The sequence below is a fragment of the Anabrus simplex genome, chromosome 1, assembly GCF_040414725.1.
Source record: "Anabrus simplex isolate iqAnaSimp1 chromosome 1, ASM4041472v1, whole genome shotgun sequence".
Classification (NCBI taxonomy): Eukaryota; Metazoa; Arthropoda; class Insecta; order Orthoptera; family Tettigoniidae; genus Anabrus; species Anabrus simplex.
The window spans coordinates 273132474-273159192 of NC_090265.1; the positions used below are offsets into that span (position 1 = coordinate 273132474).

Consider the following 26719-nt stretch of genomic DNA (forward strand, 5'->3'; position numbering starts at 1 on the left):
TCACTCTGTATGATAAACATGCCAGCGTTTCGCCCCCGTATACTAAGTTGGCCTCATCAGTTGGTACATAGCACACCCACCAAGGTGCATGGCTAGTGCATACCATGGAGGCCACTGCGTAGGCTACTTGGAGCCACCAGCAATGCCAGTGCACTGTGAGAGACTTTGTCTCATTACAAAAAATTGTTAACTGCTTGGCCATCAGATGATATAGATGTTGATTCCAATAGGGAACCTTGGGTGTGGTATGTACCAACTGATGAGCCCAACTTAGCACACGGGGTGCAAAATGCTGGCAACCAGGAATGAGTTATCTGGAAAATTTATAATGTCCAATAACGGACCATTTATATATAAAATAAGAGTTTTGCCTGTACATTGCTCAGAATTTAAAAAGGATGGTATTTCTGTATCAGTCGTGTCTTCAGTAACAAGAAAAAGCACTTTTTAATTTTCTGTAATTTCTGTCTGTCTGTCTGTCTGTCTGTCTGTCTGTCTGTATGTACGTACACACATCATGAGAAAACAGCTGAAAAGAATTTGATGAAAATCGGTATACAAAGTCGGAGGAATAAGTCGCTACAATCTAGACCATAAATAATTTTGTTCACGCTGAGTGAAATAAATTTAATTTTCAAATACTTATGTTATTGGTGGTCATATCTTAATGAAAATTGGTATGCAAAGTCGGGGTATTAAGTTGATATAATCTAGGCCATAAATAATTGTATTCACGCTGAGTGAAATGGTAGTTTAGGGGAATGCCTAAAATTTAATTCTCAACTATTTATGTCATTAGAGGTCGTATCTTCACGAAAATCGATATGTAAAGTCAGGGAATAAGTCGCAATAATCTAGGTCATAAACAATTTTATTCACACTGAGTGAAATGGTAGTTTAGGGGAAAGCCTAAAATTGTACTCTCAAATATCTATGTTATTAGCGGTCTTATCGATAAATACTACATAACTAAAGTTTTATACTACAAAATTTCCGATCATTTATGTCTTATACATTGTTACCGTATCGGCTAGTATTACAGAGATATTCTTGAATTTGGATTTATGTTACTAAGTCCATATCAGCGCCGAGTCACGAGAAAATGGGTAAACAGAATTTAATGAAAATCGGTATGTAAAGTCGAAGAATAAGGACCTACAACCTACGCTATAAATAATGTTGTTAGACTCCCCAATATCACAGAGTCAAAAAAAAAAAACACTAACTGTGAAGGCCTAAAATATAGAAAGCTCATAAAATTGATCAACAATAACATTACATTGACCACTGTTTGTTGTGATGTGCTTTGTGTCTTCTGTTGCCGATAGATTGGATTACTGCTGTGTAACGATTTTTTTTAAAATTTGCTTTACGTTGCACCAACACATACAGGTCTTATGGCGACGATGGAACAGGAAAGGGCTAGGAGTGCGAAGGAAGCAGCCTCTTGGCCTTAATTAACGTACAGCCCTACCTGCCGACACTGGAGTTCGAATCCACTATCTCCCAGAGTAAGCTCACAGCTGTGCGCCTCTAACCACACGGCCGATTCGCCCGGTCATACCGAGTGTAACAGCCTGCCTGAATATTGGTGGGATGTAGCTCAGCATTTAGATAACTTTCTTCTTTAAGATTCCATTGCTCTGGTTCATAAGATTTCTGATACTACTGGTACATAACACACTGGTTCATCATAGCATTTGAGCTATTCAATCCCTACACTGAGGCACTGATTGGAATGATCAGTGTGCATATTTAATGGAATAATGGCAGAGGAGTGTTCACAGCTGTCTGTGGCCTGGTCATTCCAGCTCTGGAACTATGGACTGTTAGATTGGCACCGTAGTACTGTTCGTTAAAAGTGAGAAATGTGCAGTGTTACATTTGCTCGAGTATTTTATATAATAATATTGCTTTTGATCGCTACATTCTTACTGACGTTTTTGTAATGACGTGTGTTGACTTCAGTTAGGAAAACCACAAAGTCAGTCTTTCTGAGAATCCCGTAGCGAAGCACGGGTGCATCAGCTAGTTGGTATAATAAATTTACTCATTCGGGACAAATATTTCAGGTTCCCTATGGGAATCAACATCTATATCATCTGATGGCCAAGGAGGCAACAATTTTTGGTAATGAGGCAAAGTCTCTCATAGTGCATTGGCAATGTCAGTGGCTCCAAGTAGTCTACACAGTGGTCTCCACAGTATGCACTAGCCATGCGTCTTGGTGGGTGTGTTATGTACCAACTAATGAGTCCACCTTAGCACACGGGGGCGAAACGCTGGCAACCAGGAATGAGTTACCTGGAAAATTTATAATGTCCAATAACAGACCATTTATATTGGTATTATAAATTTACTCATTCAGGACAGGTTTCCTATGGGAATCAACATCTATATCATGAGTCACACATTCGAGAACTTTCGATTTACAGATTTAGAAAACTTCTTTAATAATGGTCATATCGTCTTGGGAGATACGCCATTCTGTAGCGAATTACAAGAACATCTCCATTATCAAATTTCAAGAAGATCCACTGAGGGACTTTTCAGTAAATCCACTATTAAATAATCATGTTATCTGATGACGTAAAGGCCTTGAACATATAAAAGGTGAGGCTACCCAGCAATAGACAAGCATTCTTCGACAAGGGCTCTGCATGGCCTGACCCTCTGTTATTCTGTCTGTCAACAGTAGAGTCGAGCGACAACGTAGTGGTTATCAAGCGTGACGTGTAAGTTCTCACGCCGAGAACCGATCTCCGTGTAATTCTCCAGCTACGCAACTTAGTATTTCTTCGGTCAGAAACCAAGTAAAGTGTTTAACTTATTCCATTGCTAAGCAACTGTTAAAACATTATTTCAGTAACTGTGATCTTTAAAAGTGTTCAAAATATTTTATCGTGATAACATAAGTGTTGGCCTATTTTTTGCAATTCAACACTTACGTGCTCCCTAACAGGTGATAAATTTTGAGTATGATAAACTGTCCAACCGCACTGTTCAAAGTGAGCGACGTAAACTGATAATCCATTATAGTGTTAGTCTTAACTGAATTCGAACTGATTTCTGCTCATACTTTTACATAATTACTTCTAACTATTCTCCAGTGAATTTATTATGTTACGAGACTCTCTGTGTTAAGAGTGACTGACAAGTTATCATTTATTTCATTGCAATTAGCAGTGTCTTACGGAGAAACTCTTAAATAGCCAATTTTGTGTCAAGTGTGACAATATTATTATTCGTTGTGCAAAGTAACAACAGACAGTGCACTACAAGTGAATGGTATTTAGTTTCATCATTTTCAGTGGTAAATAACCATGAACTACCCTCCATCATTTTATTTCTTAAATCAATGCTATCCGCATTGTCAAATTTTGAAGTAACATTCAATAATTTCTATCTACAAGTGTCAAGTGAAGTTTTGGCATAACTACATGTTGTGGGCCTACATCAATTGAAGTCAGTTTTTGGTGTCAAAGATTCTAAACGTGCCATTGGGAGACTGTACCGTGGACACTCATACAAAGTTAAGTCACAAGTGATTACCCCCACATCAAGATCGCTACAGATGTTTGAGAAATTCAAGACCACACAAGTATGAAGGGTGAGTTTTCCACCTAATCAATACTTTATTTTACAAAATATTTAGTATTATTTACATTAAAACAGTACCGGTATTGACCTGTAAATAGGTCATCAGCTGTTGGTGAACCTGCTTAATGGCGATTGTATATAATAAAAACATTACTACAAACTAATTAAACAAGAATGCCTTATTCTAATATAATACTAATGTTAAGATATATACATATGGTACAATTACACTAGTCAACAGCCATTTTGCATCTGGGATGTGATACATCAACTAGTACGTATTTTGGTGTGTAGAATCCGAATATACCTTTCAAAATGTTCTAGCATGTACCATTTTTGAGTTTTTAAAGGTTTTTTATTTTTCGTATTCAGTATTTCGCTTTTTGCTGTTCTTCTGTTTTGATGTTTAATTGTTTGTTTTTGATTTGCAGAGGAGAGCTACAAGATCTACAAATCGTCAGTACATAGTTGGTGTGGTAATCCAGTGGTGTGAAAGAGATCCTCAGTAAGTGTTTCCTGTGAAAGATAGTGCAAATTCTTTGCGTTTAAAACTTTCACTGGGTTACTGTAGTCATGTCCTAGTTCGTGAACCATGGGCAACGGCTGAGTGGCCTAGTAAGTGGTCCTGAGAGTCGGGATACCAGTTGCTATGGAATGGGAGTGGGCATCTCGGACATATTCTGAGTCGTGGCCCTCCTTGTGCACAGGTGGCTAGGACTATACAATTCATCGGTGGTCCATAACCCGTTAGAGGAGAGATCCTCACTTGGACTATGTGCAAGTAGGGCAGCATCCTGCTTCATGAATTTACCGAGCTCAGAACACTTTAAGCAAGCCTCGGACCTATGGGAGTAATGGAGTCCCACTCCCATTTGACAGGCGAGGGACTCCTTGGAAACAACTTGGCGAACGAAATGGAATTCGATGGGGAGCTATCAATATTAATGGGGCTTATAGAAGAAAGAAGGTAGAACTGGCTGAGTCAGCAAAGAGGATGCATCTGGATGTGCTAGGAGTAAGTGATATTCGGGTAAGGGGAGATAATGAGGAAGAGATAGGAGATTATAAAGTGTACTTGACGGGTGTTAGAAAGGGAAGGGCAGAGTGTGGGGTAGGGCTCTTTATCAGGAATACCATTGCACGCAACATAGTCTCTGTTAGGCACGTAAATGAGCGAATGATGTGGGTAGATTTGTCAGTGGGAGGAATTAGGACTAGAATTGTGTCCGTGTATTCACCATGTGAGGGTGCAGATGAGGATGAAGTTGACAAGTTTTATGAAGCATTGAGTGACCTCGTGGTCAGGGTGAACAGCAAGGATAGAATAGTGCTAATGGGCGATTTCAATGCGAGAGTTGGAAATAGAACTGAAGGATACGAAAGGGTGATTGGTAAATGTGGGGAAGATATGGAAGCTAATGGGAATGGGAAGCGTTTGCTGGACGTCTGTGCTAGTATGGGTTTAGCAGTTACGAATACATTCTTCAAGCATAAGGCTATTCACCGCTACACATGGGAGACTTCGAATTCAGGAAATCTGTTAGGAATGTACGAGTTTTTCGCAGATTTTTCGATGATACAGACCACTATCTGATCTGTAGTGAACTAAGTATCTCTAGGCCTAGGGTAGAGAAAGTGAAATCTGTCTGCAAACGAATAAGGGTAGAAAATCTCCAGGATGGGGAAATTAGACGGAAGTACATGGATATGATTAGTGAGAAGTTTCGAACAGTAGACAGTAAGCAGGTTCAGGATATAGAAAGTGAATGGGTGGCATACAGGGATGCTGTAGTAGAAACAGCAAGGGAATGCCTAGGAACAACTGTGTGTAAAGATGGGAAAAGGCGAACATCTTGGTGGAATCATGAAGTGAGAGCAGCCTGTAAACGTAAAAAGAAGGCTCATCAGAAATGGCTCCAAACAAGGGCCGAGGCAGACAGGGATTTGTACGTAGATGAAAGAAACAGAGCGAAACAAACAGTTGTTGAATCCAAAAAGAAGTCGTGGGAAGATTTTGGTAATAACGTGGAAAGGCTAGGTCAAGCAGCAGGGAAACCTTTCTGGACAGTAATAAAGAATCTTAGTAAGGAAGGGAAAAAGTAATTCAGGTGAACTCATAATAGATCCCAGGGAATCATTGGAGAAGTGGAGAGAATATTTTGAACATCTTCTCAATGTAAAAGGAAATCATCCTGCTGGTGTTGCGAACAGCCAAGCTCATGGGGAGGAGGAAAATGATGTTGGTGAAAACGCTTGAGGAAGTGGAAAGGATGGTAAATAAACTCCATTGTCATAAGGCAGCAGGAATAGATGAAATTAGACCTGAAATGGTGAAGTATAGTGGGAAGGCAGGGATGAAATGGCTTTATAGAGTAGTAAAATTAGCATGGAGTGTTGGTAAGGTACCTTCAGATTGGACAAAAGCAGTAATTGCACCTATCTATAAGCAAGGGAACAGGAAGGATTGCAACAACTATCGAGGTATCTCTTTGATTTGTATACCAGGCAAAGTATTCACTGGCATCTTGGAAGGGAGGGTGCTATCAGTTGTTGAGAGGAAGTTGGATGAAAACCAGTGTGGTTTCAAACCACAGAGAGGCTGTCAGGATCAGATTTTTAGTATGCGCCAGGTAATTGAAAAATGCTACGAGAGGAATAGGAAGTTGTGTTTATGTTTCGTAGATCTAGAGAAAGCATATGACAGGGTACCGAGGGAAAAGATGTTCGCCATACTGGGGGACTATGGAATTAAAGGTAGATTATTAAAATAAATCAAAGGCATTTATGTTGACAATTGGGCTTCAGTGAGAATTGATGGTAGAATGAGTTCTTGGTTCAGGGTACTTACAGGAGTTAGACAAGGCTGTAATCTTTCACCTTTGCTGTTCGTAGTTTACATGGATCATCTGCTGAAAGGTATAAAATGGCAGGGAGAGATTCAGTTAGGTGGAAATGTAGTAAGCAGTTTGGCCTATGCTGACGACTTGGTCTTAATGGCAGACTGTGCTGAAAGCCTGCATTCTAATATCTTGGAACTTGAAAATAGATGCAATGAGTATGGTATGAAAATTAGCCTCTCGAAGACTAAATTGATGTCAGTAGGTAAGAAATTCAACAGAATTGAATGTCAGATTGGTATACAAAGCTAGAACAGGTCGATAATTTCGAGTATTTAGGTTGTGTCTTCTCCCAGGACGGTAATATAGTAAGTGAGACTGAAACAAGCTGTAGTAAAGCTAATGCAGTGAGCTCGCAGTTGCGATCAGCAGTATTCTGTAAGAAGGAAGTCAGCTCCCAGACGAAACTATCTTTACATCGGTCTGTTTTCAGACCAACTTTGCTTTACAGGAGCGAAAGCTGGGTGGACTCAGGATATCTTACTCGTAAGTTAGAAGTAACAGACATGAAAGTAGCAAGAATGATTGTTGGTACAAACAGGTGGGAACAATGGAAGGAGGGTACTCGGAATGAGGAGATAAAGGCTAATTTAGGAATGAACTCAATGGATGAAGCTGTACGCATAAACCGGCTTCGGTGGTGGGGTCATGTGAGGCGAACGGAGGAGGATAGGTGACCTAGGAGAATAATGGACTCTGTTATGGTCGGTAAGAGAAGTAGAGGGAGACCAAGACGACGATGGATAGACTCGGTTTCTAACGATTTAAAGATAAGAGGTATAGAACTAAATGAGGCCACAACACTAGTTGCAAATCGAGGATTGTGGCGACGTTTAGTAAATTCTCAGAGGCTTGCAGACTGAACGCTGAAAGGCATAACAGTCTATAATGATAATGTATGTATGTATGTATGTATGTATGTATGTATGTATGTATGTAAAACTTACACGAAGAGAAATGGCAACTAGTTAATCTTGTTGCTGTCTAAACCACCCCGACAACTTTTGTTATGTGTGTGGGTAATTCACTCCAAAAGCCCAAAGAAAACCAATCACTGATTTGGTTAAGAAGGCATATGAATTGTATTTTGATTGTCCTGTTGGTGATCATGATAAATATTTTGCACCTCATATTGCCTGCATAACCTGTACTTCAACCTTAACCGAGTGGTTGAAAGGAAAACGCCAAGCCATGCCATTCGCTGTTCCGGTGGTGTGGTGTGAGCCTAAAGACCATTATTCAGACTGTTACTTCTGTCTTACAAATATTTTGGGACATTCAAGCAAAACTAGACATAAAATAAAGTATCCAAATGTACCTTCAGTGCATTTGCCTGTGTCCCATGATGAGGGGTTGCCTGTTCCTGTCTGTAACTTGAAAGCCACGGAACCAGACACCATGTCAAGTGAATCATAAAGTATTGAACATATAGAAGAGTACTGCCCTCAACATCATGACACTTCGCCTCAGCTCTTTATTCAAGAGGAATTGAACGATTTGGTTCGCAATCTAAAACTTTCGGAACAGAAAGCTGTACTTTTGGGGTCAAGACTGCAACAACGGAACCTTCTAGCTCCAGGGACAAAAATTTCCTGTTTCAGATCAAGAGGTGCTTCCTTCGGTAAATTTTTCTTTATTGCAGAATTCAATGTGTGTATGTAGAGACGTCAATGGTCTGATGATGCAGCTAGGTGTACAACATAATTCACAGGAATGGCGACTATTTATTGACTCCAGTAAAACCAACTTGAAAGCAGTACTACTGCATAATGGCAATACATTTCCATCGGTACCTTTGGCTTACGCAGTAGGCATGAAAGAAACTTATGAAACCATGGCTTTGCTGCTAGAGGCAATCAAATATAAGGAACATGAATGGCAACTTTGCTGTGATTTAAAAGTTACAGGCTAGATTCACGAAATACTTCTGCTTTTTGTGCCTTTGGGACAGCCGTGACACCAAGAACCACTATACAGTCAAGGAATGACCTATAAGGAAGTCATATGTTCCTGGAAACGTAAATGTGAACAATACCCCAATAGCCCGATAAAATCATTTTGCCTCCCCTTCATATCAAGTTGGGCCTTATCAAGAAATTTGTAAAAGCTCTGGATAAAGAAGGTGAGGCCTTCAATCACTTAAAAGAAAAGTTTCCCAAATTAAGTGAGGCAAAGCTGAAAGAGGGTATATTTGTTGAACCACAAATAAGAAAATTGTTGAAAGATCCAACCTTTGATACCAAACTCACAGATATCCAATTAGCTGCTTGGTCTTCTTTTAAAGCAATTGTGAAGGGCTTTTTGGGTAACAGAAAAGACAAAACCTATACTACCATTGCGAGTGATCTGTTGGACAACTATAAGAACATGGGGTGTATAATGTAGCTTAAAATTAACTTTTTACATTCTCACCTTGATTTCTTCCCGAAATTTGGGAGCCATAAGCGATGAACATGGTGAAAGCTTTCAACAAGACATTCTTACCATGGAACACCGTTATCAAGGCCATTGGAACCCTTCGATGATGGGTGACTACTGCTGGGGTCTTGTTAGGGAGAGTGATGAAACGGCAAACAAAAGAAGAGCTCCGTCGTCGCATTTTTCAAAAACCAAAGACGATTAAAGGTGAAAATATCTTCTGAACTAATTTGGACCTTTTATTGGCTCGTGCCCATACATACATACAAAATAGTATTGATTTCAAACGTTCTGAATGTGTATTTTTGTTTGACTTAATTCTGCCAATTTTTGCTATTACCATTTTTTATTCTGCTGTATATCTAGGAAATGTGTGACGTCATAGAGAAAAACTGATTTTACCAGTGTATTCAGCACCCCAAAATTAGGTAAACCCATCCATTTACAAACCAGATGAAAAAAAAAAAAAGTTTAAATTTGTTAACTAGTGTTATAGGGTTTTGACTTGTTGGAGTCCCATTCAAATGTCTATGCTGTTGCCAACATTACGTCAAACAAGATCAAGATATATATATATATATATATATATATATATATATATATATATATGGTACAATGAAGGGCTTTAGCATGCTGGACTCCCATGAATGCCACATAATCCCAAAAATTGTATAGCTGAGGTTAAATTCGAGACCTTCAGGAACGAGGTACGGGTTCGATTCCATGCTGGTGAGTGGACTTGGGAGTACGGGTCCAGTTCCATGGTGACGAGAGGATCCTGGAGCTATTAAAGAACTATTTAAAATAGTTTTTACTAGAGTCCGTCTTGTCAATACATCTTACAATGATGGAAAACTATTTACTTTACCATACATGTTTCTGGAAAATCACCCATTCCCTTCATCAGTGATGACATTGCTAACCGAGATGTTCTCTCAAGTTTCCCCTGACTTTACCTGACCTACTAAGAAAAATTTCTCTGACTCACGAAAAGGGAATGGATGATTTTCCCGAAACACGTATGGTAAAATAAATAGTTTTCTATCATTATAAGGTGTATTGACAAAGCGGACTTAAGTAAAAACTATTTTAAATAGTTCTTTAACCCATTGAACTGCAATTTTTCTTGAAAATAAATATACACTGATTGCAATTTAATCTGACTTAAAAGAGATCACTTTTGCTACAGCAAGTTAACACACTGAAACACAGTTCACATTCTAACAATAGTTTAACACAGTGTGGTAGATCTTAAAACACTCATATACATGCAGTGCCACCTTACACTTATCATTTATAGCGGGATTCACCCCTCTTCTTTCCCTTGGGATTTTTTCCTCTGCAGTCATAGCAGACCTTGCAAGAAAAGCCACAGTGAGAAGATGAAGAGATTTTGGGAGAAGGAAAAGTCAACGACATCAGCTAAATAAGTTTAATTGCGCTCATTAGTCAGGCATAACGAAATAATAATAATAATAATAATAATAATAATAATAATAATAATAATAATAATAATAAATACAAGACTGACAAACCGGATCAATACCTTCTTTCAACAGAAGAAAAACTATGGGGCTTGGAGAACTGAACTCTGTGGTAGCAAGAAGATTACACCACACATTATTTGGTACATTGTCTGTTTGTGTACACGTTCAATCTTCTAGGTTATGCACACGCCCACCTGCGTTTCCGTCTTCATTTTCTTCAATAATGTCATCTAATTCTTCGGAATTACTACTGCTAACATCACTTGAAGGTAATTCAGTATCACTTTCATCGGAAAAACCGTCACTGACATCGCTTTCCTCCAAAAAACGTAATATTCGAGCTTCATCCGACTCGGCCATGACGTTGACTAAAGCTTTACGCGACAATTTACTCGATCGTATTTAGACTCTTTGGCGGCGAAATACGTAGCTGAAGGGCACAGTTAGCTGAAATACGATTACCAACATCTCGTAGACATGTTGGGATTGCAAAGAAATATCGATATGTATCCTTGGAAACCTCAACAAAGCAATAAAGAGGGTAGACGGAAATTTCCGTCATTGCATTTATGGCAATCCGCGGACAATGACGGAAATTTCCGTCATTGCAAGGCAATGGGTTAATAGATTCAGACAAGTCAATACAGGATCAAACCTAATACCTATTATGGTTAAGATTATCTACAGGATCCTGGAGTACGAGTCCAATTCCATGGTGACGAGAGGACCCGGAGTACGAGTTTGTCTGGAGAACCATTCGGGAAGATGATTCGGGATATGGTGGTTCACTGCACCAAAGTGATACGAATTTCAACTTGCACATAATTTTGAATAAATTAAATATTCAAAATACATCTTCACTTATTGTAGATGGAACCTATCCTCCTGTTCCAAGCCCTAGCTATTTTGCCTCGGAAACGCCTTGAGAACTTTCATCCATGCTCTTTCAAATCATCAGTTAGGACTGGCTATCTTTTACTGGTACAATATATTGTACCAGGAAAAATTGGTTTCAAAGAGCATGAGGTCGTTCTGAAGGGTGCCTAGTCCTTAGGAGAGGGTACAGTGAGGGAGGATCGCAAGGCAAAACAATAGATAACATAACTTTCTTCCATTTATTCAATCTAAGAAAAGTTACCCTATTATATCGCTGAACTGTAGTGATCAGAGATATTTACTGGAGAATATATTCCAATTCCTACAACAAAATATAAAAAAATATTATGTTGATGCATAATGTTCTTTTCAACCCATTATGTCCATCATGATTTTCTTGATGTAAAACAATAAAGCATGTTGAAAGTAAGTTAATATTCCACTTTAATGAAATCCTAAAGTTCTTTCTATTATCATTTGTGATTTCAGACTATGTTTTCTACGTAAATAAAACAAAGTAAATTTTGTAATTCCTTCTCGTGAACTTCTCAAACTATTTATAGTCAAATACAAAACACTTGAAAAATTAAATTTGATCTTCTGGTAGAAAGTTCTAAGTATTGTCCTATTTTACGCAATTTATTATACACTTTATATGAATATTGCCAATTAAGAGTTTATTGTACACCTAAATAAAGCACTGAATTGAAATTCTAAAGTTCCAACAAGTGAGAGCATACGATATTACGAGAGCACACTGTCTTCCAAAAGTCTGTCTGTATTTTTAAGTACTGTAAAGCGTTAATTTTTCAAGTTTGCAATCTGCTAATAATTGTTCGTCAAAATATTAGGTAAGTGAGCTTTTGAATTGAATTATTCTTTGTCAGCAATGACATTGTCTATAAGAGTTCTGTTGAAAGCAGAATTATGTTTCTGAATGAAAAGACACTTATATCACCTGAATTATGTCTTCTTGTTAAGCTCGAACTGTTGTATACTGCTCTGCAAGCAGCAATCTGGAACTCAGCTAACAGCAAGCACCACGATGTTCCACAGTACCCACGTCCCTGGAACCGTCCCTCGTAGTGCCAAGTCCATGTTGATCTGCATCAATCTCCGTTGATCTACGTTGTTCTCCGTTGATCTGCATCGTCTTGAGTCAGGATTTCTCATGTTAATAAAAGAGTGGCTTCAACACAAGAAAGTCCATCTGACTAGGCCACTGATAGAGTGTCCTGTGTTGAAACGAGCACCAATTGATTTGTGGTGTTAGAACTGATTATAACTGTTTCAGAAATAATCACCATTCACTATATGAGAAATATGTCGAAGCACTGTTTCTTTTCGTAAGTTGCAATAATTGGAAATCTTTACACTCGCTGCACACCGTTCATACTGTCAGAAATAACTCTCATTCGAAGCACAGTTTATCATGACTCATTTTCACATTAAAGAAATAAATAAATAGCTCTCTCTCTCTCTCTCTCTCTCTCTCTCGTACTATATCGTAATGTTCCTTCTCACTGTCACAGTTCCTCATATATTCGTACACGAACCCTACAATTCACAATGTCACTGAATTATGAAGTACGTGTAATGTATTACGGCGTATTTACAGTTCATTAAACCATGAATTGGTTTCAGATGGTACAGTCTGTTACGAAAATTAGTAAACAGTCTTTATGCACAAGTAAAAGTGGTTTTAGACTTTGATAATATTAAAAATAGTTAATGTGTTGCAAACCTACACTCAAAGCTGAAACAGTTCATGACCATTGAAATTTAAAGTAGTCGTGCTAGTTTCAAGTTTGTTAAAGTTATTCACACGGAAATCGAGGTATTTTATAAGTTCCAATATTGGCGAAATATTACAAGTCTTGTAACTTCGACGTTATAAACACATTAATTTCCGAAGTTCAAATGTCCCTGACGAATTGTAAGTCCAACAGTTTCTCAAGAAAATCCACTGGTTACTCACTGGTGTTCACATAAACCAAGTGTCAACTTGCTGTCAAAAATTATGCAAGTATCTCGACGTTCCCGTAGAATGAACACTGAGTTCGGCTTCATTTGTCGCGAGTAGTATGACTGACAAGCCAGCTGTGAGCGAAGAATCTGAACTGGTTTGCTTCGGCCCGGACCGCGGCTTATATTCCATAAGGCCAAGGTTACTCACCACGTCACGAGAAGAAATGTGGTTCCTTTCTCGCTTGTTATCTCTTTAACACCTTGATGGAATTTGTTGAGATTGACATATGTTTGCCTTCAGAACACTAGCTACACAACGAGGTATGTCTCATTTCTGTATCTTCATTGGTTAAAAAGTTTGTAAATTTTTTTATTCTAGGCATACAATATGTGGCACTGACGTCACCCGCAGGTTCATCGCTCGTGACGTGTCCTGCTTGCCACGAGGAACTTTGTATCGAGCTCACATAAGATAATACCAATATCAAATGGTCCGTTATTGGACATTATAAATTTTCCAGCTAGCTCATTCTTGGTTGCCAGCGTTTCGCCCTCATGTGCTAGGGTGGGCTCATCAGTTGGTACCTAGCACACTTACCAATACGCTGGCTAGTGCATACCGTGGAGGCCACTGCGTAGGCTAACTGGAGCCACCGGCAGTGCCAATGCACTAAGAGACTTTGTCTCATCACTAAAAATTGATGTTGATTCCCTATGGGAATCAACATCTATATCATCTGATGGCCAAGCAGGCATCAATTTTTAGTGATGAGACAAAGTCTCTTAGTGCATTGGCACTGCCGGTGGCTCCAGTTAGCCTACGCAGTGGCCTCCACGGTATGCACTAGCCAGCGTATTGGTAAGTGTGCTAGGTACCAACTGATGAGCCCACCCTAGCACATGAGGGCGAAACGCTGGCAACCAAGAATGAGCTAGCTGGAAAATTTATAATGTCCAATAACGGACCATTTGATATTGGTATTATAAATTTGCTCATTCAGGACAAATATTTCAGATTCCCTATGGGAATCAACATCTATATCATCTCACATAAGATGTCGGGCATATGAACACATATTACTGCCGTCCTTTTCCAAATATTCCGGCAACTTTAAAATAATGTACCTGGCTAAAACAGTTCCTGGTACAATATATATAAACAAATTGTTTAAAGATAACATGTAGGTCTAACATATACCTTTATCTTATCATTTCCAAGGAACAAAGTACAACTTATTAAAACAGTAATTCAAATATGAAAATAAAATTATTTTACCACAGCAATCTAATACTATTTCACGTGGATTTAAAGCAGTCTTGAGATCGAAAGTAATTAACTTGTGTTTCTAATGTAGGCGAATACAAGGTGTCCAGGTTAAAGGTATAATAATATAAAATTTAATAACTTGAGAAATAATGGAGATATTTATTGGCGGTTTGTTTCTACAACTAGGGTAACTCAAAATGTTTTCTGTGTTCGCTCGCGGTGGTGGTGGTACCATATGCACATCCACGTAACTGCATTGTTCACGAGAAGCGCGCCAGTAACCATGTGGACTCCACAGCAGAAGGTGTTCTGTGTGCTTTCGCTCGTGGAGATAAAATCCGTTACACTAGTACAACGTAGATTTCGGCGTGAGTATGGACTATTACCAACTGATGATGTTCCCACTTATGTAACAGTCAAGAATCTGGGACCTTGTTGTCGATGTCGGGCCGCCACGCCAAGCCCGCAGTTTCAGAGGCTACTGTTGATTTAATCCACAAGTCCTTCAAGCGGAGCCCTCGTAAGTCAATTCGACAAGCAAGTAGGCAGTTACAGTTACCTCGCACCATGCCATTATGCGGAAGTTGTGAGGGATTTCTTGAATCATGATTTCCCAGATCGCTGGATTGGGAGAAATATTCCATCAATTGCTTGGCCTCCCGACATTATGCCACTTTATTTTTTCCTGAGGGGGTTTGTCAAGAATCAAGTGTACCAGACACCAGTTCATGATCTACCAGATCTGCGTCATCGCATTTGTGCGGCTATCATAAATGTTACGCCTAAAATGCTTCAGAACACTTGGAGAGAAGTGGAATACCGATTAGATGTCTGTCGCGCCACTAATGGTGTATATATTGAGGATTATTAGGTATGTAAACAAACATTTTGAGTTACCCTATTTGTAGAAACAAACCGCAAGTAAATATTTCCACTTCTTCTTAAGTTAATAAATTTTATATTATTATACCTTTCCTGGTCACCTTGTATAATGAATTCCAATTAGTCCAGGTCTATATTCAAAGCAGTTTTCAGGTTTGAAGACAAATCAGTCATAGGCACCATAGGTTTCTGACTTCGAAGTCTTCTGAGGAAAGGTTCAACATCTGGCAAAATAATTCTAAAAGCACTTAATTTTACCTTAAGTAGTGGATTCTTCACAGCTTCTCTAAGGCATTGAAGTTGTTTTTTTCCCCCCAGTGTACTTTCACAGATTTATCAATGTGATCATATATTTTAAGAGCATGATCAATACAGCATCCATTTTCCAACCATCTTATTGCAGTAAACTTGTAAGGAAATGCAGTGCTTGTTGTTATGTCTATATTTAGCATGTCAAGCAGGGCTATCTTTAAAAAGATTGTGCAGAAATCTGAAAAAATTAAAAAGGTCCCAGTCTATTTTGGAGATCCCAGTCTTCATGGCTCAATTCACTGTACGCAAACTGCATATGCCTATATCAAGAAGAGATTTGGCCTCGGGGTTTAACACTTGGAAATTATTTTCAAATTTTTAAATAAAATTGAGGTTAATATTCAGCCCATCCATTAAGACTTGCAAAATATTACCTAAATGTAAGGACAATATAAACCCATCTAATAAGTGATACGCAGTTGCCCTGCCCAAAAAATACACATTTCCAATACCTTGTTGCAACTTTTGAATATTTACATCCCTAAACCTTACACACAAGACCATTTGTCCTCTTTGGACAAATTTGTCTAATGATTCATCAAAACAAACAACGTAGTCAGAGCACTGTTTTAAGTCATTTTGCAAACTTTCTTTAAAACATGGGACTAACCATTAGTCTTTCCCATAGTAATGTTTTGAGCAATTTTACTGTCTGGGAACATTGTTTTGAATGCTGCGGAGGGTTCATCACAAGAGTTGAGAAACATTTTTCCAATGACAACCTGAAGAGCCCATATGACTTCAGCCGATATATCATCATCTTTATTTACACTGCAAGTCTTTAAACTCCTTTGACTTGTTCCTGGCACTGCTAATTCCTTTGTAGCTGTGGATGTAGTGCAAACTCTTGGCTATATATCTTCAAGTGGAGATGGAGTAGAGGCATTCTTTTGCAAAGAAAGACATTGTTGGCTGGGAAGACTTAGCTTTCATGTATTTTATATTAGTAGGTCCTTTAGCATGAATAGTGACTGCTTGTTTACCCATATTACTAAATTTCAACAATTTTCAACACACTTTACAATATGCTGAAGTTGCATCATTTACCAGTATGTCCAACCAACCACTCAGTTCGGGGAACACTTTACTGTTTAGCCAAAGTTTATTATATGTTCACAGCTTGTTAGCCATTGTCATGAGTTTCAAGGAAGCATTTGAACTGAAATAAAAAAGAGTAACATAAAAATGGTTAAAAGAAATGACACTAGGGCAAAAAAAATTTGTAGAATTGTCACGCATTTTTTGTGAAAAAATTCCTGAAAAAAATGCTACAATAGCCTGGGTTACGACAGACTATAGCCTAAAAATATCACCTCAAATCCATATCAACGGGGAAGATTTCCCTGACTTTTCAGATTTTTTGTCTATTTCTCTGACCAAAACTTTTCCCCCTAACTTTTCCTGACTTTCTAGAATGTGGGCACTATGTTATATGGTAACTGTACATATGATATTGGACAATAGTTTTTTTTTTTTAAGTTGTTGTAACTTGGATATAATGATTTGTATAGTTCTCTAAAAATGATTTCAATATAGGATTTGCCAGTTTTTAAAACTGTATATATGATCCCATTAGGTTTGTATCTCTCCACCACTTCCTTCCTTCCAATTTCTTTGTTTATTTTCCCACCTTCTGCAAGTATACTCCCCAAATATTTGAAGCTTTTCACAACTTCTAATGGTCTTCCATTTACTTCAGTATTCCTTCTGTTACCTTTCATCATCACTATTGTCTTCTTCACACTTATATTCATTCCATATTCCTCTATCTCCTGACTCCATACAGCAACTTGTTCTTGTACTTCCATTTCATCTTCTCCCTATAGTACTATGTCGTCTGCAAAGAGTAAAGGCCTTTGTGTCTTTGCTTCCTATTTTTGTTGTACACTTTTGTGTATTTCATCCATGACTAGTGACTTGTCGAAGTCCTTTTTCTACATTGAACCAGTTTGTCCTATCTTAGTGTTCACTATACTTACACACTTTTCATACATGGCTTTGATTATCTGTACTTCTGCTCTGCTTACCTTCTTTTTTATCAATACATCCCAGACTAGTTGCCATAGTACACTGTTATATGCCTTCTCAATATATATGAATATCATCACTAAATCCTTCCTGAACTACCATCTTTTTTTCCACTATGTTCCTTAATGCAAAACTTAAATCAAAAGTTGATCTATCTCTTCTCAATTCATATTGCTCTTCTTCCATTTCCTTTTCTATTTCCATCCTCAGTCTTCACTCTAATACCCTCTCAAAGATCTTTGCTACATGTGAAATGAGGGAGATTCCACTACAGTTGCTACATTATCTCTTATCACGCTTATTGAAAACTGGGATTATCAGACCCTTTCTCCAATCTTCTGGTACTTTTTTTTTCCCATATCACTTGAAATAGTCTATAATATAGCCAATGTCACCTTACTGGTTCTGCAGGGTTTTTTAAAATCTTTGTAGCCACCTCATCCACACCTGATGCTTTGCCACTTTTCATCTTCATTACAGTCCGGCTCCATGGATAAATGGTTAGAGTGCTGGCCTTTTGCTCACAGGGGTCCCGGGTTCGATTCCCGGCAGGGTCGGGAATTTTAACCTTAATTGGTTAATTTCGTTGGCTGGATGTATGTGTCGTCTTTCATCATCATTTTACCCTCATCATGACGTGCAGGTCACCTACGGATGTCAAATCAAAAGACCTTCATCTGGCGAGCCGAAACTTGTCCTCCGACACTAAAAGCCATACGCCATTTCATTTCATTTCATTTCATTTCATCTTCTTTACAGCTCTTTCTATTTTCAATACTGTTTTATCTTCATTTTGATTTTCTTCCAACATTTCTTCTTCATGTTTCTCCTTTTCCTCCAGTTGTTTGAATCTGATATTAAGTAATTTAGCAAAATACCCCTCCCAACGCTGGAGAATATTGTGTCAAAATTTGTCCTGTTTCTGCCCTTACAATTTTTGTGTCTTCTCTCCTGCTTGGTTTACTTTTAACCAATCCATTCAACACCTTTTTTACTTCGTTTTACATCCTCTCGCAAGGTTTCTGTGAAGTTTTCCCAGCACTTATGTTTCTCTTCTTGTATAATCTTCTGACATGCTTTCTTTGCTTCATTGTTCTTTTGCCTACTCTGCAGCTCCTCCATGTTTTTTTTTTCTTCCACTGCATCCCTTACTTTGTTATTCCACCTCGGTGTCTCCCTTTCCTACTTTTTCCCTGATACTCCACCACATGTATCTTCTGCACATTTTACCATTCCTTGTTTGAACTTGGCCCATTCCACTTCAACACTGCAAACCTCTTCTTTAGGAATTTGTTTTGTCAGTTTTTCTTGAAAATTCTCCTGTGCTCCCTCTTCCTTTAATTCCCATAACTTTATTTTTTCTTTCTCTTGCCTCTTTTAATTTCATTACTTTACCAAGTCTTAATTTAGCTACTATAATTTTATGGTTTACTTCAAAATCTGGCAAAGCTGTCACATCTTCCAATTGTTTGTGTTTCTCTCTCTCAACTAAAATCAGATCAGTATAATAACTAATATACCAAAAACTATATTCATATATCCAGCAATGGTGTATGGTCTCTGAAGAGGTCTGGAGCAGATCATTTGAGTAGACGTCCTTGGACAACCTGCATGTCTGCAAGGATGGGGTCCTACCTAGGATTAAATCTAATATTGAAAACACCACAAACACCCATATTACGAGTAAGAGGAATTAAACAGTGAAGGTTAAAATCTCTGAACCGGCTGAGAATCGAACCCAGGACCCCTCAGACCAACAGTCAGCATTCTACCCAGTTACCAATAGAGTCAGAAAATGATCTAGAAGATGGAAATGGACTTGTTTCTATTAACGATAATTAATTTAATTGTGTAGGATAACTGACTGCTGGCAGGTACTAAATTGTATCATTTAGTAAGTGAAGATTGTCCTTTTGTGTTTTCATGTTTGTCTTTTCTCCTATTTCTGATGCTCCCTCCCCTCACACTGACCTGCCATCGTGTTTGTCCTATTATGTGTTCCTCTTGTTCCTATCTCTCTATATATAACTTGACATTGTTTCCCTTGCTAAACAACATTGCAGCCATCTACAAAGTAAATGAACTATCTTACATATTGCATTCAGTACAGCCTATGAAACTACAATAGAGCTACAAAAGCTGCTTTTCATTCCACTCATTCCATTCCATATCTGCAGAATATGCTGCAAATCAATCCCACACGAAACAAATTCAGACAAGGGATAGCTTAAAACTTTCCCAACACACAACATAGTAACCACAGCCATATTAGTGTAGTGAAGATTAACAGTGATTGATAAATAAACATTGTCTTGTATCAGAGATCAGTAAATACCAAGTACCTTTTTCTCTAAACTCAAAATATCCAAAATACAGACCAATAAATAACCTATACTTACCCTTGAACATCACTGGCAATTACTTTCTGTGATTCAGTAATTGAGTGCAGAACTTTTCTAGCCTGTGAATATGAGTCCGCATAAGGATGAACAGTTTCATTGATTGCTCTCAAACGGGTAAGAATGCCATCCATAATTCTCTGGAATTCAACTAAAAAAATGATATAATATTTAGTATATTAATTTAGTCAGAAAAAAGACTGGATTTCCCACAGACAGCTTCACAAGGAAAAACATTAATAAAAAACAGGAGAAATTCTTCTACGAGTTTATCCATAACAACCCATTTGCAAAATTCATACTTCCATCAGCCTCAAAAGGAAGGAAGTCATTATTATTAATATTTATTTATCAAGGGTATTTCACAGTCATATCTGTATCATGTACCACACTTACTTCGTACCAATCCTCACGTACAGTTTAGAGACATTTAAGTGATAAAAATCATTTGTTATCCGTATTGAAGATACTGAATGTAAGATGCTAAAAGGTTTGATTTGTCACCTATTCAATACATATAAATTATACAATTTAGGAATTTATTATTGATTCCACTTGAGACATGTTTCGCCCTTCATTGAGGACACCATCAGTCAAATTATCTCCTCAAGGCAAGAATCAGGTACCTGGTTAGTAGTTGACATGCACAAATTAACACATATTATTAATACGCATTACAAAAATTAAGTATGAGAAACAGTTGTACAATAGTGATGGTTGAACATATAGGTTTATAGAATAAGAAGTCAGCACCAATGCGTAAAATTAAAATAGTAGAGTTCGGCAGTGGTGCTCTGGAGAACAGTTGACGCAATCATAGGAAAATATAAAGTTTTAAAAATATATACATTATAACAATCAAGGGAGAAAAGGTGTAGTGCTCGGCGTCAATGTTTGTAACCAAAAATTAATGTCAATGGTTGGTAACTATACAGTATTTACATTGTCCAATTGAACAGTTGAGAATTTTACAATTTATATACATATTTACACAAGAGCAGCTTGGAGAGCAAGGATAAAAAAAAATCTAGTACCAAGTGTGTCTTGTTGTTTTAAAGGTTGGAAGAAGAATGTAGCATTGACATTTCAGAAAAATGCAGAGTGGTTTATCTTAGTTAAAATCACTGGGGGTAGGGAAATATTCCATAGCCAAATGAGGTTTTATATGCATCAAGCTGAAAGTTGTCTGGTTGCAGCACCGAGATCGGTACGGAGACTGGTCAGTGTGGATGGAGACTCATGGGTATTCAGTGCGTTTGAATCCGATCTCGGTGCTGCAACCTGACAACTTTCAGCTTGATGCATATAAAACCTCATTTGGCTATGGAATATTTCCCTACCCCCGGTGATTTTAACTAAGATAAACCACTCTGCATTTTTCTGAAATGTCAATGCTACATTCTTCTTCCAACCTTTAAAACAACAAGACGCACTTGGTACTAGATTTTTTGATATCCTTGCTCTCCAAGCTGCTCTTGTGTAAATAAGTATATAAATTGTAAAATTCTCAACTGTTCAATTGGACAATGTAAATACTGTATAGTTACCAACCATTGACATTAATTTTTGGTTACAAACATTGACGCCGAGCACTACACCCTTTCTCCCTTGATTGTTATAATGTATATATTTTTAAAACTTTATATTTTCCTATGATTGCGTCAACTGTTCTCCAGAGCACCACTGCCGAACTCTACTATTTTAATTTTACGCATTGGTGCTGACTTCTTATTCTATAAACCTATATGTTCAACCATCACTATTGTACAACTGTTTCTCATACTTAATTTTTGTAATGCGTATTAATAATATGTGTTAATTTGTGCATGTCAACTACTAACCAGGTACCTGATTCTTGCCTTGAGGAGATAATTTGACGGATGGTGCCCTCAATGAAGGGCGAAACATGTCTCAAGTGGAATCAATAATAAATTCCTAAATTGTATAATTTATATGTATTGAATAGGTGACAAAACGAACCTTTTAGCATCCTACATTAGAGACATGTACCCTACTAAACAAAGACTTCAGTAGAATCCAAGCAACTGAAATGAGATTCATTAGAACCATGAACCAAACTACCAGAAAGGACAAGATCAGAAATGAAGTGAATAGGAAAATAGCTGGTATTGAGGTTCTTATTACCAGTGTCATAAAGAAACGCAGACTTCAATGGTATGGGCACATAATGAGAATGAACAGGGAAAGACCTGCCAGAAAATATTTTGACCTTAATTTCGTAGGAAGAAGACCACAGGGAAGATGAAGAAAACATTGGATAGAGACTGTAAGATCAGATGTGGAGGAGAGAGGACATAAATGGGAGGATGTACTGGAACAGATGATGTATGAAGACAGAAGGAGATGGCGAGCGCTTGTAAACCACACCCGGGAAACTGGAGTTGGGAAACGAAGATGATGATCTGTATCATGCAACGTCATTTCCGGATTTGGAACAGCGAACCAGGGCATTCTCCCAAAGCAACACGTGCGGTTTCTGCCCAATCGGCATGGAAAGTTGGCGAGGGTTACCCACCAAGGGACAAACTGGGCTAACGAATTGAATCCAACTTCATCTTAGCACACTCAACACTGGTACCATGACCGGAAGAAACAGTGAGCTAGTCAATGTCCTTAGAACCACCAAACTAACATTGCACGTGTTCAAGAGACTAAGTGGAAAGGAGTATCATCAAGAGACACTGCAGAAGGTTTCTAGCTTATCTATAATGGCCATAAGTCAATGCAAAATGATATTGGTGTAGTGGTTAGAGAGAAGTTGAGCGATAATATCTCCCAAGCCGACCACATATATCTAATCATTTAATGTCGGTGTAGAGAACCTTCGAGTCATCTCATGCTAGGTTCTGCAAACCAACTGCCCTGACGATGAGAAGAAGAAATCCTTGGATAGCTTTAACCTTTTGCACTCCTATGTTGAGTGGGGCTCGACACTAAAATATTATGATATAGGTGTTGATTCCCGTGGGGAACCTGAAATACTTGTTCTGAACGAGCAAATTTATAATACCAATATAAATGGTCCGTTATTGGACATTATAAATTTTCCAGCGAACTCATTCTTGGTTGCCAGCGTTTCGCCCCCATGTGCCAGGCTGGGCTCATCAGTTGGCACCTAGCACACCTACCAAGACGCTGGCTAGTGCATACCATGGAGGCCACTGCGTAGGCTAATTGTAGCCACCGACAGTGCCAACGCACTATGAGAGATGAGTTAGCTGGAAAATTTATTTTTAAAAATTTATAATGTCCAATAACGGACCATTTATATTGGTATTATAAATTTACTCATTCGGAACAAGTATTTCAGGTTCCCCGTGGGAATCAACATCTATATTATCTGATGGCCAAGCAGTCATCAACTTTTAATATTGAAACAAAGTCTCTCGTAGTGCGTTGGCACTGCCGGTGGCTACAATTAGCCTACGCAGTGGCCTCCATGGTATGCACTAGCCAGCGTCTTGGTAGCTGTGCTAGGTACCAACTAATGAGCCCAGCCTGGTACACAGGGGCGAAACACTGGCAACCAAGAATGAGTTAACTGGAAAATTTATAATGTCCAGTAACAGACCATTTATATTGGTACTAAAATATTAGACTTGCATTCCGATGTCCAGTTCCACTAGACATGACAATAGCGTGTACTTTTAGCGCTCGTATGATGACTGTGCAGTGTTCCAGTATTGTAGAGCTATCTAACAGTCTTTCCCTATTTACTATAGTTTGCAGGAACTGTAATAACTTTGCAAACTCTGTTATTCTCAAATATTTATAACAGTATGCTGATGATAATAGATTGAATAAACATGGCTTCTGCTTCATTTTTGCTCATGGAGGTGGGTATTTTAGAACAGTTAGCAGACAGTATTGATGCTTTCAATACTTTGGCTATACATCAAAGATGGGAGGCGCTGATTGCTCGGACCACTACACATCAAGCTATGCTTCTGTCGTGAAAAACTTGAAATGAAAATTGTATTCTGACTATTGGAAGTGACAATAGTCAACAGCTTTTTCCTCTATAAAGGTTACTGCACTGCGAATCGCATAGACATTTCATCGTACAAAACCTTCCGGAAACAGGTGATCAATGAGTTGGTTGGGGAAGTACGCAACACAAGTCAAAAAGGAAGAAAACCATCTCCTTGTGATGTTGTAGAATGTGTGAATAGTTTTTTTTTAATGCTATTTGTTTGGGGCGTCGACCTATGTGGATCTTTTGCCCCTGATGTTTGAATGGTAAACTGCACATTATCAACAAGCTACCTAGAAAACAACAAAGAGGATCAAGAAAGATGGTACAAAGGAAACAGTTTACTACGGCAGAAATGTGTTCGAGAAAACCAAGTTACCCAGAAATCTATTTTTAAAAGTACCACACAATGAAAAACTACAAGGATTAATGTTTTTGTGTCTCAACTGTAAATATATTTCATGTAACATAATTATATTTTGTGTTAGATTGTTTTGCAGTGTTCACTTCCTACAGCTGTTCATAGTGCAGAAATTAATCAGGAGTGGAGCAGGAAGCATACGCTACAGGTAATGACCCACCTGGAGTCAATTGGATAAGAGAAACGAGTCACAACTGGAGGTGATTTCAGTGGACATGTCAAACAAGAAAGAAATGGCTATGAATAGTAACATGGTGACCAAAGATTTGGCACATGCAATGAAATTGGGCCTTGACTGTGCTCACACATGACCTTGCAGTAGTGAACACCTCCTTTAAGAAGAGACGATCCCACTTCATACCCTCCTCAGTCCTGATGTCTCCTGTAGGAGATACTAACAATGTACATTTGAAATTAGGGGTAGACCATCGAATAATTATGACAATAGTTTGGTACCACTGCGTGATATTAACAACAGTTGGCGCTATATTCTGAGAGTGAGTTGGACATCCTGGAGGTACTGACGAAGTGATGCCAACTGTTTGAAAATGGCGGTTTCTAGGAGGAAGGATGGAGCAGAAGTTCGTGCTGGTATGTAATTATATTGTTGGCAATTTCCGTTCATAAGATCTGATTTCCACCAAATATTTAACTTAAGATACTGATAGTTATAAACACCATATTACTTTGGCGTTAGTCTTATCCTCTAGGCTAGAAACATTCACTTTTGTCTAGTGTATCCTGTAGGAGACATTAGGCCATAAGCTAGTACGGTTTGACTTTCATGAATGTAAGTTGTGTGTCTATCATTTGGTCCTCAACAATAACATACATTGATGAATACGTCATTATAGGCAACAATAATTCCATCAACAGTATTAATAGTAATAATGGGCATGACTGAAGTTACAGAGGCAACAACAATTCCATACTCCTTTCTTTACATTCTGAATATGAGCAGCAAATTATGCGATAATTTGCCAATTAACTATACTTAATCCCCTTATTATTTTATAATTGTTATATTAACATTGCTTTATTATGTTATTAATAGTATTATAGAAATTGCAAACAAACAGCTGTCAACAATTGACAAAGTCTGACTTTACTTCGCAGAGGACCCACACTTCAGTGAGTTTGTGATGGAAAACCTGAATGGAGATGTCCCTGACTGATCTATTTTCCGATGACGAGGATGTAATAGATCCAGCTTATATTCCTCAGGATGACGCTTTATCACCTTCTACTGATGAAAGTGATCTAGATTCTTGTGAAACATTTATCATTTCCATAACTCCGACTACCACACACAGTTCACTATCGAAGGATGCATTTCGGATATGTCCTGAGTCATCACATTCTTGTCCTTCTTCATCCCTCAGGACCTCACAAAGGAAACTAACATTTCCACAAGAAACACCTCCTCCTGCAGATGCTGTTTCTCTAGCTATGGATACTAATACATCTAGAAGAACTTACTGGAAGAATGTGGCATCAGGTGCATTCAATCCTTTACCCCCAGCTCCTCGTTTTGAAGAAAACGCTGTTATCGGCATAGAATTACAGCCACAGGACTACTTCCACAAATACATTCCAGACGATCTCATAAAAACACTAACACAACATACAAACCAGAGATATCTAAGAGACACCGGCAGGAACTTAGGTCGAACAGAAACAACAACTTTCTTAGGAATTACAATAGTTATGTCCTATCTGAAGTATCCCCGGATCCGCATGTACTGGGCCCGGAAAACTAAAGTTTCTGAAATCGAAGATAACATGTCGAGGGATAGAAACTTGATTAGGAGAAATTTAAAATTAAGGGATGATTTACTGGTTTCTGACAATGAACGTACTGAAGATAAATTTTGGAAAGTGAGACCTCTTCTGAAATACATTGAAGCGGCATGTTTGCTGAATGAAAGATCTTCTAATGTTGCCATCGATGAGCAGATTATTCCCTTCTACGGCCATGCACCTGCAAGGCAGTATGTGAAAGGGAAGCCAAACCCATGTGGTCCCAAATGTTTCGTAGCAACTGCCCGGGATGGTCTACCGCTGGATTATTTTGTTTATGCAGGACACGGACACCAAATCACTGATCATAATGATCCTGACATCAGTAATTTAGATCTTGGTGGAAGAGTAGTTGTGAGACTGGCTAAAC

At 38.3% G+C, this 26719-nt stretch overlaps 1 protein-coding gene across 2 annotated transcripts in view; it reads right to left on the reverse strand.

Moving 5' to 3' along the window:
• LOC136886804 (uncharacterized) overlaps positions 1–26719 on the reverse strand; it is a 225199-nt gene that overhangs the window by 12058 nt on the left and 186422 nt on the right. For both annotated transcript variants that reach the window (XM_067159633.2, XM_067159623.2), the window contains exon 5: positions 20135–20285. In XM_067159633.2, coding sequence (XP_067015734.2) covers positions 20135–20285 — 151 coding nt within the window. The remainder of the gene's footprint in view (positions 1–20134; positions 20286–26719) is intronic.